Genomic DNA, 16,358 nt, shown 5'->3' on the forward strand with positions numbered 1-16,358 from the left:
AACATAGAGAATGCTAGAGAAACTCAGCAGGTGTGGCACCATCTATGAAGAGAGAAATAGAGTTAACGTTTCAAATCTGGTATGACTTCTTCACAACTAATTAAACTTACCTTTTTTCAGATCTTGCCTGATGCACATATTTCTAGAATCTCTGCCTCTTTTTCAGATGTTCAGCTTTCACAGATTTTCCTTTCCATTTATCCCCTTTGATTTATTGCCATTTCCATTCCCCTCCCAGAAATGGCAACATGGAAGAGATTTTGTTCTGCTCTTGGCTGTGATTTTCATTTGTCACATTTGTCCAGTCTTATCTCTTCTTGATAATCTCAAACGACAGAATGCATCTACCATTTCCTGTTATTAACTCCTGTTTCCTGTATAATTTGTCCCCCATTTTTGCTGTTTTCCTTGTATGAGCCTTTCCAGTGTTTTTAATTCTAGTAGGGCTAAATTAGACACACACCCTCAAACTCTTACAGACAAAAATGCAGGGAGCAAGCTCACTTTGTATTGTCTGCTGATCAGATTAACTGCCCATGTTCATCGTGCCGTTTGTTAGCTGCATACATCAGCAACAGGTCTGAAAACAAAACATCCTAGCATTCCTTAAAGTTAAAGAAGGTGCGGTGTGGCTGGAGCCGTTGCTGAGACTCATGTAGGAGCTCAATATTCCTTGGGCATGACAGAAGAAAAGCACGGTATGGGAGAAAGCAAATTCTTGAGAGTTTCCGACACTGTGCTGTAGGTCTTGCTGGAGGATGTGAAAATGAGAATAGATGCCCTGTATCTTCAGGATGCCCTTTCCTTTATTAGTCAGTGCATTGAGTATAGGAGTTGGGAGGTTATTTTGTGGCTGTATAGGACATGGTTAGGCTACTTTTGGAATACTGGGTGCAATTCTGGTCTCCCTGCTACAGGAAGGATGTTGTTAAACTTGAAAGGGTTCAGAAAAGATTTACAAGGATGTTGCCAGGGTTGAAGAGTTTGAGCTGTAGGGAGAGGCTGAATAGGCTGGGGCTATTTTCTGTGGAGTGTCGGAGGCTGAGAGGTGACCTTATAGAGGTTTATAAAATTATGAGGGGCATGTATAGGGTAAATAGACAAGGTCTTTTCCCTGGGGTAGGGGAGTCCAAAACTAGAGGGCATAAGTTTATGGTGAGAGGGAAAAGATTTAAAAGGGACCTAAGGGGCAACTTTTTCATGCAGAGGGTGATGCGTGTATCAAATGAGCTGCCAGAGAAAGTGATGGAGGCTCGTACAATTACAACATTTAAAGGCTTCTGAAAGGGTGTATGAATAGGAAGGGTTTAGAGGGATATGGGCCAAATGCTGGCAAATGGAACTAGATTAATTATGGATAGCTGGTTGACATAGATGAGTTGGACCGATGTGTCTGTTTCCGTGCTGTCCACCTCTATGAATGTATGACTCTAGGACAAGCAGTCAACAGATTAGAGAGGGCTCTAAGAACCCTTTCGTTATCTCATCAGAATGAGATTTAAACCATCTAATAATTCCTTGCAAGTTATTCATTACACTGTCCTCTGGTTGCTGAGTAGCTTATCTGCTTTCTCTCTTTCTACATCCCTTTCCTTGACATTTTCTTCTACCCTACAAAAGTTTTTTTTTAGTCAATGCCAGGAATCTAGCCCTGAACTTGGAGAAGAAGTACCACAAGAATTTCAGTGACTGCATCCAAGCTAGCTTGGCTCAATGAACTGAGCAGCTTTCTGCTGCTGTGGAGCCATTTGATAGGTCTTCAGGTGGCATATCCTACCAGTTCCACACCAATGAAATAATAGAATACTGCAGATACTGAAATTCTGAAATAAAAACAGAAAATGCTGGAAATACTCAGCAGATCAGGCAATATCTGTGGAGAGAGAAACAGTATTAATGACCTGTCGTCAGAACTGGGAAAAGTTAGAGATATGATAGATTTTGAGCAAGGTGTAGATGGAACAATGCCAGAAAGAAAGGCCTTGATAGGGTGGCCATAAGACATCGGAGCAGAAGTAGGCCATTCAGTTCATCAAGTCTGCTCTTCCATTCAATGAGATCTGGTGATCCTCAACTCCAGTCTCCTGCCCTTTTCCAATAACCCTACCTTACTGTTTAAAAATCTATCCCAGCCTTGAGTATACTTAACGACACAGCCTCCCTAGCCCTCTCTGGTTAAGAATTCCGCAGATTCACTATTCTCTGAGAGAAGAAATTCTTCCTCATCTCTGTCTTATATGGCGACCCCTCAGTCCGAAAATATGCTCTCTGATCCTAGACCCTTCCACAAAGGGAAACAATCTTTTTACATCTAACCTGACAATTCTCCTAAGAATCTTGTATGTTTTAATAAGGTTGCCTCTCATTCTTCTAAACTCCAATGAGTACAGGCTGATGCCATTCAACCTCTTCTTATAAGATAATCCTTCCATACCTGGGATCAGCCTACTGAACCGTCTCTGGAATTTTCTAAATCCAGGGCATTATTGCTCACAAAATCAAAGATCTACATAGAGAAGAAAGGAGGGAGCGGAGAAATTGGCAGAAAGTGATTGGAGGGGAAGAAATTATTGAATAGAATCTTTGGAGTTCTCCCAGCCCATAAAGAGAACAGTGACCACTAGTGCTGTTGAATCATCACAAAATCTGTTTGTATTGAACATTCACTGGTAATGAGAACTTCAACATGTGCCCTTAAAATTAGTGCAACAGAATTAGTGAGAATATTTAAGAGGGACATTTGAACAGAAATAAGTTGTGGTTGAAAAGAACGTTTCACCTTTCTTGTAAATCGTCAGTTAAATAAAGGTGGATTTAGTATTTCAATAACCATCTGTTTGTTTTTGTTTGTAGTCTCACTTCAGGACATCAACATGAGGAAAGCATTTAAGAGTTCAACAACACAAGATCAGCAGGTGGTTTCACGGAATACTATTCCAAATCCAGTTTTGGAAATGTTCCAGCAATGTGACAAACCACCACCTCTCAACATCCTGACACCATACAGGTAAGATTTTATTTAGCGCTTGAAAATACACTCAAATTTGTGTAATATCTTGGAGGAGAGAATTGATTTCCCCAACATTTTTCTTTATAAGCAAATCAAATTCTTTTCCAGTAGGTTTTGTGAATTTTTGTACAGGTATCAAAGTGACATTATCAGCATGTAGTGTGGCCTAGTCAGACATCACTCAGACATGATAAAAAGCAAAACTCTCTGTACTGAACAGTGGCCCCATTATTTATGGAAAGAAGAATGACTTCTAGTTGCCATATGGTGATCATGGAGTCCAGTCGAATTTTCCTGTTTCCCAGCTGGCCTGTTTGAGCATTTGGCTAGCTGTCCCATGAGGAAATCATTGGTAGAAAATGGCAGCTCAGATCCAGAGTGGAAGGGTGGAGGTGGGAAAAGATCATGAGCGATTGGAGGAGAGCTGCCTCCAGGAAAAGTATTACACATGGGTTTGCAATGCAGGGGATTCATTGGTGTTAGATTGTGGTGTGTTGCATCATGGGACAGTGATGGGGTCCAGGAAAGGGGGAGCTGAGACATATTGTGGAGGGTTGTTGGATCACAGCTAGGGTTGGGGAGTAAATTTCAGGTTGCTGGGCAGGAGGTGGGGGGGATCTGATTGTGGGATTGGTTAATGGTGTATTGTACAGGGCTCCAGAGGATTCAATTGTGTGAAGGATAGCAGATCGCCACGGGTTGGTGTTGGGGCCACAGGGAAGTACTGGTATTCCTCTTGGCCCACAAGCAGTGTTGGAAAAGTGTTTATCTGTTGGATCTAACAGTAAAATACTGCAAATGCTGGAAATCTGAAATAAAAAACAGAAAGTGCTGGAACAACTCAGCAAGTCTGGCAGGATCTGTGGAGACAGAAACAGAATTAACTATTTGAGTCCAGTCTGACTTAAATACCGAAGAAGAATCATATTAGACACTATGTTAACTGTGTCTTTACACAGTTGTTGTCAGACATGCTGAGTTACTCCTGCAATTACTGTTTTTATAATCTATTGGATCTGCTAGTTCTTACCCTCCTTGACATCCTGGGTCTTGGGAAACTCAGCCTGTAGCCATTTCTTACAAATGTCCATTAAAATCTAAGGTACAGTGCCTTATTAACATACTGTGTGTCAGTAGGATAACATGCTTTCTGCTGAGTCAGAAGATTATGAGTTCGATTCTCACTTTAAGATGAGGTTGATGTCACAGCTGTGATCTTTTGGATATAGACATTAAACAGAGGCCCACTTGCCTTTGCAGATGGAAGTAAAAGACTATGTAGGATTATTTTGAAGAAAAGGATAGTTATCTCCCGTGCTTTCAACAATATTTATCCCTCAATCAACATCATAAGAGATTATCTGGTCATTCTCACATTGCTGTTTTGTGGAAAATTTCTATGCCTAAATTAGTTGCCATTTTCCTACATGACGTCAGTGACTGCCTTTTAAAAGTACCTTATTTACAGTAAACTGGTCTGGGACTTCTGTTGTCCTTAAAGGTGATATATAAATGTAGGTCTGTCTTCTTGCTGAATTTAAATTATTGACACGTGAGCAGGTTACTTACTGTTCCAACCCAGCAAACTGAGAATGGGCACATTCAGAGCAGGACTGAGATTAATTGTGATGGTAGCCTTAGAATTTCACCCAGTGTGTTCCTGACCTAGAGTAAAAATAGCCGAATTGGTACAGGATGATATTTTTCTCTCCTTTATTTATTTATCATTCTTGTAACCTGTCTGAATGACACTATAACTTAGTGTGAATTTAAGCAATTTTATGGTTTGTGCCTAAACCCACTGGACAGATGACTGCTCTCTCAATAGGAATACAGCTTGGATGAGACCATTTAACTCCAGTTAGCCCCTAGAATCCTAACTTGCTTCTACTGCCATGCCTTGCTTCAACAATGCTGCATTGTTCTCTGCTTCAAACATGGATCCATTTTTTTTAAAGAATGCGATATTATAGGCCTCCTGATAAAGTATTCCGTACAATAAGAGCTCTAAAGAATTTTTTTCTAACTTCTCAATTTTGTAATGATGCTTTTAAATTGATGGCTTTATCACTGATCTCCTATCATCCATAGAACATAGAACAGCACAGCACAAGAAAGGGTCCTTTGACCCATGATGTTGTGCTGAACATGACACCAGATTATACTAATCCCTTCTGTCTGCCCCTGGTCCATCTCTGTCCATTCCTTTGCATATTCATATACTTATCTAAAAGTCCCTTAAACACCACTATTGTATCTGCCTCCACCATCACCCCTGGCAGCGCCTTCCAGAGACCTCCTACTCTCTGTTTTTAAAAAAAAACTTGCCCCTCACATCTCGTTTGAACTTTCTTCCTCTCACCTTAAATGCACGCCCCTTAATTTTAGACATTTCAACTCTGGGAAAATGATTCTGACCGTCAACCCTATCTATGCATCTCATAATTTTATAGACTTCTGTCAAGTCTCCCGTCAGCATCTGCCACTCCGGAGAAAGCAACCTGAGTTTTTCTAGCCTTTCCATGTAGCTCGTGCTCTCTAATCCAGACAGTATCCTGGTAAACCTCTTCTACACCTTCTCCAAAGCCTCCGCATCCTTCCTGTAATATGGCAACTAGAATTGAATGCAGTACTCTAAGTGTGGCCTAACCAAAGTCTTATAAAGCTGCAACATGACATCCTGACTCTTGCACTGAATTCCCTGACCAATAAAGACAAGCATACCGTATGTCTTCTTTACCGCCCTTTCTACTTGTGTGGCCACTTTCAGAGAGTCTGTCATAGTTTTAAAACCCTGGATGAAATCTCCTCTTTGTTCTAATGGAAAAGGCTGTACTACCTCCAATCTGTCATATTTAAAATTTGCCACCTTGACATCATCCAGATGAATTTATATGTCTAATTCTTACGGTTTAAATGTTCCTTCTGTGATGGAGGTCCAAAACTGCATCAGTGCAGGACTAACCTTATTTCCTTCAGGATCTGCATCGTTGGAAAGGCCAGTTTTATCTCAGCAAAATACACCGAATAGAAATCTAAAGGTGAATTGCCCCTCTTATATCTCTTAATCTTCATGTATTATGTACTCATTCATGGACTGTGAGCTTGGCTCACTCTTGAGAAGGTGATGGTGAACCACCTCCTTGAACCACTTACTCCACATGGTGTGGATACACCCAAAGTACTGCAGCCTTGCTCCATAGGAGACATCAGATACTCCTTACAGCAAGGTGTTTTGATTTAATGTCCTGCTGCCAATAGGACAGTTCACTCATTCTCATCTCGTTTATTCATTGTTTCTGAATCTGTAAGTCTGCAAATTATTTTTGGACATTTCTGCTTAGTATTTCTAATGTTTTCTGTTTTTACTTATTGTAGATCTATAATTTAATTTTCTCTGCAGTTCTTTCTACATTCAAACATTTTTGTATGGAAGTGTTATACTACCTGTACTAGTAAATGTAGTAGAATAATGAATTGCTAAGGGGTAACTTATTCATCGATTAAATTGAAAGAAACTTCTGTTTAAAGGAAAGGATTAAAGTGAGGTGTTAACTTAACTTTATACATAGCTAAACAAGTTGCAGGAGAACAATAAATGAAAGAATGGAGTAAGTCAATTTTGTTAGCTTTGGAGATTTAGTAGATATAAGTTAGGTTGCGTGGGATCCAGGGAAAGCTAGCTAATTGGATTCAAAATTGGTTTGATGGTAGGAAGCAGAGGGTGATGGTTGAGGGTTGTTTCTCAGATTGGAGGCCTGTGATTGGTGGTGTGCTGCAGTGGTCGGTGCTGGGACCTTTGTTATTTGTCATTTACATAAATGATCTGGATGTGAATATACAAGGCATGATTAGTAAGTTTGCGGATGATACAAAATTAGGAGGTACTGTTGATAGTGAAGAAGGTTATCAAAAATTACAGAGGGATCTTGATAAGATAGGGAAGTGGGCTGAGGATCGGCTAATGCAGATAAGTGTGAGGTGTTGCATTTTGGAAAGTCAAACTAAAGTAGGAATTATACAGTAAATGGTAAGGTCCTGAGGAGTGTTGTGGAACAGAGGGACCTAGGAGTACAAATACATTGTTCATTGAAAGTGGAGTCACAGATAGACAGGGTGGTGAAGAATGCATTTAGCATGTTGGCCTTCATCGGTCGAGGTATTGAATAAAGGAGTTGGGACGTTATGTTACAGTTGTATAAGTCATTGGTGAGGCTGTGCTACAAGTATTGTGTACAGTTTTGGTCACCCTGTTATAGGAAAGACATAATTAAACTGGAAAGTGTGCAAAGAAGATTTATGAGGATGTTGCCAGGGCTAGTAAGCCTGAGTTATAGGGAGAGGTTGGCCAGGATAGGACTTTATTCCTTGGAACATAGGAGAATGAGGGTTGACCTTATTGAGGTGTATAAAATCATGAGGGGCATAAATAGGATGAATACATATAGTCTTTTTTCCCAGGGATGGGGAATTGAAAACCAGAGGACGTAGGTTTAAGGCAAGAGGGGATAGATTTAAGAAGGACCTGAGGGGCAACTTCTTCATACAGAGAGTTGCGCGTATATGGAATGGGCTCCCGGAGAAAGTGAAGCAAGTACAGTAGCAACATTTAGAAAACATCTGGACGAGTACATGGATGAGAAGGTTTTAGAGGGATATGGACCAAATATGGGCAGTTGGAACTAGCTGAGAGGGCACCATGGTCAGTATGGACCAGTTTGGGTCGAAGGGCCTGTTTCCATGCTATATTACTCTATGACTCGAAGTATTATATGGAATTTAAGTCTACTTTGTACTGCTGCAACTTAGGAATCCAAATAGAATGAATTTCAAAGTTAGTATAGAACATAGAACACTACAGCACAGTACAGGCCCTTCGGCCCATGATGTTGTGCCGACCTATTATCCTACTCTAAGATCAAACTACCCGGCATACCCTAAATTTTACTGTCATTCATGTGCCTATCCAAGAGTCGCTTAAATGTCCCTAATGTATCTGACTCCATTACCACCGCTGACAGCACATTCCACGCACGCACCACTCTCTGTGTAAAGAACCTGCCTCTGATATCTCCCCTATACATTCCTCCAATCTCCTTAAAATTATGCCCCCTCATAATAGTCATTTCCGCCCTGGGAAAAAGTCTCTGAATATCCACTTTATTTATGCCTCTCATCGTCTTGTACATCTCTATCAAGTCACCTCTCACCCTTCTTCACTCCAATGAGAAAAGCCCTAGCTCCCTCAACCTTTCCTCATAAGACCTGCCCTCCAGTCCAGGCAGCATCCTGGTAAATCTCCCCTGCACCCTCTCTAAAGCTTCCACATCCTTCCTATAATGAGGCGACCAGAACTGAACACAGTATTCCAAGTGTAGTCTAACCAGGGTTTTATAGAGCTGCAGCGTAACCTCACGGCTCGTAAACTCAATTCCTCTGCCAATGAAAGGCAACACACCATATGCCTTCTTAACAACCCTATCAACTTGGGTAACAACTTTGAGGGATCTATGGACGTAGACCCCAAGATCCCTCTGTTCCTCCACACTGCCAAGAATCCTGCCATTAACCCTGTACTCTGCATTCAAATTCGACCTTCCAAAATGAATCACTTCACACTTCTCCGGGTTGAATTCCATCTGCCACTTCATTATACTGCCACACGGTATACTGTGATAGAAATTGGAAATTTAAGAGTAGGCATATGGAGCAGGTAAAGTATCATGTAAAAAAGAGGGGTCCAGGTAGGAGGCCGTGATCATTATATCAAGTTATCATCAAGTTGATGGCGAATGACTTTAGTCAATCCAGAGCAAGAAAAATCAATAGGCAGGGACTGACAAGGGTGGAGCTGGGCCAGATATACTGAAACAAGAGGTTAATGGGAGAAACTGCACCTGAACAATGGCTGTGTCCATCCTCCTCTTTGATGGCTCGGGTGCAGTCATGGGATATTCTCTCAAATGAGAAATGCAGGACAAACAATCCAGAGGTCACTGGATTAAAAGGGATAGAAATTAAGATAAAGAAGAATAAGTGTGCTTATGTCAGGTAGAAAATATGGCTGAGAACCAAGGAGAATGCAGAAGGTTCAGAAAGGAAGCAAAAAAGCAAATAAGACAAACAACGAGGAATCATTAAAGAGAAGAGACTGGTGGCCAACATAAACGGCTGTCCCAAAATCTTCTGTAGGCATATAAATAGTGAAAGAGTAGGGCTGGTGAGACTAAAAAGGGGATTTATACATGGAAGCAGGGTGCTAGGCCGAGGTGTTAAATGAATATTTTACACCTGTCTTTACCAAAGAGGGATATGCCACCGAGGCCATGGTGACAAAGGAGGAAATTCTGCTGCTAGAGTGTTCAGAATTGGTAAGGACAAAGTCTTGCATAGATTGTTGGTACTTGTGTTGACAAGGCACCATGGACGGATGAGTTGTATCCATGGATGTTGAAGCAAGTGGTGCAAATTGCAGGCCACTGACCATAATTTTTAGTCTTCAGGGGGAGGTGCTAGAAGACTAGAGAATTGCAAAGATTACAACCTTGTTTAAGAAGAATTATTAGGATAAGCCCAGCAATTACAGATCAGTCAGTTTAAATTCAGTGGTGGGGAAGCTTCAAGAAAGAATTATTTTGGATAGAATTAGTAGTCACATGGAAAAAAGCAGTGTTAATTAGGAAGAATTGGCATGGATTTCTGAAGGGAAAAGACCTTGACTAACTTGCTGGGGGTTTTTGGGGAGATATTAGAAAGGCTTGATGAAGTTAAACTTACCAAAGAAACTTGATACAGTGCCACACAGCAGACTTGTAAGGAAAATAGAATAAAATGGCTGTAGCCATGGCATACAAAGGACAGAAGCAATGTGGATGCAGAATTGCATTTGGAATATGTGAGCAGTTTTGGGCCCCATTTCTAAGGAAGGATGTGTTGGTTTTGGATGGGATCGAGAGGAGGTTCACCAAAATGGTCCTGGTAAAGAAGGGCTCCTCATATGAGCACCAGTTGAGACTCTGGAATCTCATTGAAACTTACAGAATACTCAGAGACCTGGATAGCATAGATGTGGAGATGCTGTTTCCACTATTAGGAAAGACTAGGACCCAGGGCACAGCCTCAGAGTGAAGGGACAACCCTTTATGACTGAGGTGACCAGGAATTTCTTCAGCCAGTGGGTGTTGAATCTGTGGAACTCATTGCCACAGAAGACTATGAAGGCCAATTCATTTAGTACATTTAAGACACAGATAGATTCTTCATGAGTAAGTGTAACAAGGGTTAGAGGGGGAAGGCAGGAGATTGGGGCTAAGAAACATATCAGCCATGATTGAACGACAGAGCAAACTGAGTGGCCTAATTCTGCTCCTATTATATGGTCTAAATTTGGCTGAGTGATAGGATGGTCAATGGATTTCCTTTGGGCTGGAGGAAGGTTTGTTCCCCGGGGTCAGTATCAGACCCTTGCTTCTTCTGATATATGTTAATGATCTAGATCTTGGTGTTCAGGGGACAATTTTAAAGCTTGCAGGGGACATGAAACTTGGAAGAATTGTAAACTTTGAGGAGGACACTGTATAACTCCAAAAAGATATAAACATGTTGGTCGTAACACAGTGTGGAGCTGGAGGAACACAGCAGACCCGAAACCTCAGCTTTCCTGCTCCTCTGATGCTGCCTGGCCTGCTGTGTTCCTTCAGCTCCACACTGTGTTTTCTCTGACTCCAGCATCGGCAGCTCTTACTATCTCTAAACATGTTGGTGGACTGGGTGGCACAGGAGATTCAATGCAGGGAAGTGAGAGGCACTGTATTAGAAAGAATATTAAAGGACAGTATAAAATAGTGGCTATAATTCTTTATGGATGCAGGAGAACTGGGACCTGGGTGTATATATGTACAGATCATCAAAGATGTTAGGACAGATAGAAAGATTAGTTAATAAAGCATACAGTATCCCGACTTCATTAATAGAGTTATGGAGTACAAGAGCAAGGAGGGGATGTTGAACTTGTATCATGCACTTGTTAGATCCCAGCTGGAGTCATTTTGTACAGTTCTGTACACCACATTATAGAGAGGATGTGATCACATTGGGGAGCGTGCAGAAGCAATTTACAAGAATGGTTCCAGGGATGAGTAACTTCAGTTATGAGGATATGTTGAAGAATTTGGGACTGTTTTCCCTGAAGAGGAGAAGGCTAAGTGAGAAGCTGATAGAGGTTTTCAAAATCAAGAGCAGGCTGATAGGGAGAAACTGTTCCTCCTCATAAAAGGAAAAAAGGAATGAGACAGTTTAGATTGAAATGACTTGCAAAAGGAGCAAATGTGATGTGAGAAAAAGCATTTTCACTCAGCAAGTAGTTAGGGTATGAAATGCACTGCCTGGAACTGTGGTAGAGATAGATTCAATTGAGGCATTCAAGAGGGCATTGAATGATTATTCAGATAGAAATAATGTGCAAGGGTATGGGGGACAAGCAGGAGATTTACAATAGGTAATGATGTTCATTTGAAGAGCTGGCATAGTACGTGTGCTGTAACAGTTCTGTGATTCTCTGAGGTAGGATTTTCCAAAGCTGGAGACATTTCACAAATTCAACTTTTATTATAAAATGGAATAAAAATTTAATAAAAGTATTCGAGAGAGCAATGAAGTTGCCAATTCTACCAGAAGACAGGTAGTGGGAAATGTATCATGACTTGTGCTGACTTTTGACTTGAAGAGTAGTTGTGTCACCATGTAAAAAATACTTGCAGCGTCATTTCTGCAGCATATTTCTGTTTAGATTTTATATTCTGAGCATATTCCCGCCCTTTGAAGGACTGGGTAAAGTAGTATCATGGGAATGTATCACTGGGTGTCCTTTCCTGTTTTGTAAAAGATGGTCTACTTTGCTCTTTGCATTTATGTTGTAGGGATGACAGAAAAGATGGGTTGAAATTTTACACAGATTCCTCCTATTTCTTCAATTTATGGAAGGAAAAGATGCTGCAGGCTACAGAGGATAAAAGGAAGGAAAAACGAAGACAAAAGGTATTACTCTGAGATTATGTTCTACATAATTAATATCCCATGTACAGTCTCATTCACTCTGATTTGAAGTAGACATAGCAGGCAATAAATAATGATGGGCAAAACTTCAAATTCCAAACCAAATCTGCAGAGTTTGACAGCAAATACAATACTTAGAATAAACTGATAATATCCATTGTAACCATTGATTTTGTTGGGCATCCAAGATTGAGGAACTTATGGTCAACTGTTGATGCTTCAGGCTAGAATTTCCCAGACCTGTGGAAATGAGTTGGGAAGCAATGGGCCAGGAAATTGGTGGGGGCTGTGTTGGGATGGCATCCCATCGAATTCCTACTATCAGGATGTTTCCTGCAAGGAAGACGGCAGCCAATTAAGATAATGAATGCCCCAATTGGGCCAGTTTTGCAACCGTGATAGCATTTTGCTGCCTGCAGACTGCCCACCCTGTGCCACAATTGCAACTTGAAAGCTACCTCATCAATAAATGGTTTGAGACACTTTTCAAAGTCAGAGGCTATGTGCCCAATAACAGGGTTGTGGGCAGCAAAGACTATATCCATCTCTCAAACAAATCCACTGGAACAATGTTCTCTCTGCTTCAAGGGTTCTTACCACTTCCAATTGTTGCCAGATTTTAAATTTCTGAACATGTCTGAGGATGCCTCCATGTTAAGACACCCTTGTGGTCCCTGGTTTCACTTTCCCAGGGAGACTGTCAGAGCTCTTGCGCCTGCAGCATTGAGAGCCCCCTAAGGATAGTGAATGCAGAGGAACCTGATTAGGAGAATGCCTGCAACAATATTACACAGTTAGGCAGCCGCAAGTCAGTGGATGCTCATAATCACATCCGCTTCAACCTTCGTGAGTCTCAAAATCTGCATTAATATCCAGCCCTTCTGGATTACCTTATGGGAATGGAGGGTTGGAGTAGTAGACATCTGTAATACAAGGATTATCAACCTTTTTGCATCACTTTGAGCTAAATAGGACCAGTACTCTGTGCTGCTGAAGAGGCTATGCTATACTCGTTGGAATATTTATCCTCTGAGTCAATTTCCGGTTTTGTTCAGTCTCACTGATGCCTTTTTCCCACAATGCCTCAGAGAACAGAGAAAAATGATAGAATACTACAGCAGAGGAGGCAACTCAGCCCATTGCAACTGTACTCATACCTTTGAAGAACAATTGAGTTAGTCACATTCCCTGGTTTTTTACTTACATCCCTAAACTTCTGTCTCGTTCAACAATTTAACCAACTCCCTTTTCAAAATTCCTGTTCAACTTGTTCCTTCTGTCCCTGTTCATCATTTTGAAACTAACTGTCACCTTTCTGGCCAAAAAAATAGTGAGCAAGATGTAGGTATCGCCTTTTAGCCAGAATTTATTGCCCATCCCTGGAGAAGGTGGTGACGAGCTACTTTTTTGAACCTGTGCAGTCCAGGTGGTGTAGAGACACCCAGAGCACTGTTTGGAAGGAACCTCTAGGCCTTTGATGGTGAAGGAACGACAATACTGATCAAATTTAGGAAAGTGAATGGTTTGAATGGAAACTCGCAGATAGTGACATTCCCATCCATCTACTGCCTTTATTCTTCTCATGGGTTTGGAAGGTGCTTCTGCGGAACTTTGCGTTGCTACAATGTGTCTTTTGATAGTACCTGCTGCTACCACTTTGTGTCAGTAGTAGGAGGAGTGAACGTTTTAAAGTGATGGTTAGGGTGCCAATTGAGTGAATTGCTTAATCCTGAGTGGTTTTCAGCTTCTTGCATGTTGTTGGACTGCACTTATCCAGGCAAGTGTGGAGAATTCTTGACTTGTGCGTTGTAGATGTTAGCAAGCTTTGGGAAGGCAGCAGATGAGCTATTTGCTAGAGGATTCCAGCCTTTGACCTGCTCTTGTTGCCACAGTACTTGTATGGCTGGTTCAGTTCAGTTTCTGGTCAATGGTAGTCCTCAGCGTATTGATAGGGGATTCAGTAATAGTGATGCCATTGAATGCCAAGGGGATATGGTTAGATTCTCACTTGAAAGTTGTCATTACCTGACACTTATATTCATGAATTTTACTTGTCAATTATCACTTCAAACCTGCATGTCGTCCAGGTCTTGGTGCATTTGGACATTGTCTGCTTCAGGATCTGAGGGATTATGAGTTGTGCTGAACACTGTGAATCGTTAGCGATCTTTGGATGGATATCGGTTAAATGAAGCAGCTAAAGATGTTTGAAGAACTCCTGCAGTGATGTCCAGAGACCGAGAAGATTGACCTCGAATAACTACAAATACCTTACTTTGTGCTAGGTATGACACCAACCAGTGGAGAGTTTTCCCCTTGATTCACATTAAATCTAGTTTTGCCAGGATTGCTCGATGCCACATGTGGTCAAATACTGACTGCCTTAATGTCAAGGACAGTCACTCTCACCTTATTCTGAACTTTAGCTCATTTGTCCATATTTGGACCAAGTATTTAATGAAGTCAGATCTGGATGGTCCTCGTGGATGCAAATTAAGCCTCAGTGATTGAATTGGCTGAAAGCTGGTATCTGTGTTGCTATGGGTCTCAGGTGAAGGCTGAGATGGGTCATCCATTTGGCTACCTCTTGCTGAAGATGGTTGCAAATGCTTCAGCCATTTTGCACTGCTGTGCTGGGTTCACCCATCATTGAAAATGATGATGCTTGTGGAGCTTCTTCCTCTTGTTATTTGTTTACATGTCCACAATTGTCTGCAGAGTTATTGTTGAATGGAATGTCACAAGCTGCAGATTCCCTTACCTGCTAACAATAACTTAATTCAAACAAGCCTTACATTTCCAGTCATCATCATTATTCCTAACCTCATTCAAGTAAAATGACAGATTCGGAATAACTACTCACGATTTTCCTCCTTTGCTTTGGTTTCAATAAATGATGCAGCATTTTCCCCCAGAAACAGATTCTGCATGCTATTCGGGCCACATCTTTTCACATAAGCTACTCAACTTGCAAGCATGTTCTATACAAAAAAAAATAGAGTTCATTCTCCCCGTCTCTTGCTTCCAGTGACCTGCTTCCCACCCAAATGTTGCCAAAAGCATTGGTCAGTATCTGGAGACACAGTCTGTCAAAATGTCTGATCTTGCATAATTAAAACAGATCGGTTGGCTCATGCCATTGAACAGAATGGGTGTGGGAAAGGTAAGCATGGGGTGGGGGTTGCGGGGGGTTGGAGATAGAGGTGAGTGGGTAGAGCAAGGCAGGAATATTGCAGGAGATGCAGTAAACCAAATATCACGAAGTCATAAAATAAAATGTTATCATTTATATCTAACTGTGAAAAATGTATTTAACATATTATTGGGAATGTAGTTTCAATGTTGAACTTTGCAAAGGAGTTGCTGACTCATGAGGGAACATTGTTAGCCACATGACTGGTACAATGCTGGTAATGGTTGCTGGTCAGTCAGTAAAATCTGGGCTTATCTGGAGGTGAGATTGATGATGTTTGGAGAAGCTGCAGGGTGATCCTTTCAATTGATCTCTCAGATCCCTGAGTTGGGTAATGTATTGAGCTGAGAAGATCTGGTGATTGAATTCTGAGACAGTTTGTCTGACCTGATGAGACATTTTACACCTAGCCATAGCAATGAGATGCATGACTTGTAACTTAAAAGTTAGGATCAAATTAATATGGCTGTAGTTATAAGATGCTGAGTAGCTATAATGACTGAGAGCTTTTATTACCAGTAAACTATAGCAGGTCCCAATTCTTAATGACTTTGTCCTGAGGGATTAAATAAACAGCTGCTGGTAATAGGCAAAGCTCCAAAGCATAAATCAGCTCATTAAAAGTGGTTTACACAAGATTCGAAAGGTGTTGTCTCTGATATCCAAATTCTGTCATTAGAATAAACACATCAATACATCTATGCCAAATGATCTCATTCATTCATTGTGTTGAACTAAATCATTGACATCACTGCAATCCAACCGAACAGTACAACTTGGGCAGCTGAATTATACTGGAAAGATACTGGATTCTCCTCCCTGCCCTTCCCTAGCCCTCTGCATTGGCAGTAGCCCACTGGAGGGAACACCAGCTGCCCTGCATCCACATTAATAGACTGGAAGTAGGAGGCCAAATCTGGGCTCAAGTAAACCCATCTGTACATTTTCACTGTTCTGCATTGCATACCTCACATGTATGAAAGGATGAAAATCCCCTTTGAAAGTTACACGTTGGTCAGGTCTGCATCATGAATACCTCTATGGAGTGTGTCAGGAGTAATAGTGTAAAAGTTGTTTGGTTTAGGCAGTCTCAGTTTTCCA

The 16,358-nt window shown here is 41.3% G+C and overlaps 1 protein-coding gene across 1 annotated transcript in view; it reads left to right on the top strand.

Moving 5' to 3' along the window:
* Positions 1–16,358, top strand: part of LOC109910391 (wiskott-Aldrich syndrome protein family member 3-like) — a 97,015-nt gene that overhangs the window by 62,850 nt on the left and 17,807 nt on the right. Inside the window, exons 6-7 of the mRNA XM_020513103.2 lie at positions 2,854–3,007; positions 11,929–12,046. Of these exons, the coding sequence (XP_020368692.1) occupies positions 2,854–3,007; positions 11,929–12,046 (272 nt within the window). The remainder of the gene's footprint in view (positions 1–2,853; positions 3,008–11,928; positions 12,047–16,358) is intronic.

Source organism: Rhincodon typus, chromosome 14 (genome assembly GCF_021869965.1).
Source record: "Rhincodon typus isolate 14 chromosome 14, sRhiTyp1.1, whole genome shotgun sequence".
Classification (NCBI taxonomy): domain Eukaryota; kingdom Metazoa; phylum Chordata; class Chondrichthyes; order Orectolobiformes; family Rhincodontidae; genus Rhincodon; species Rhincodon typus.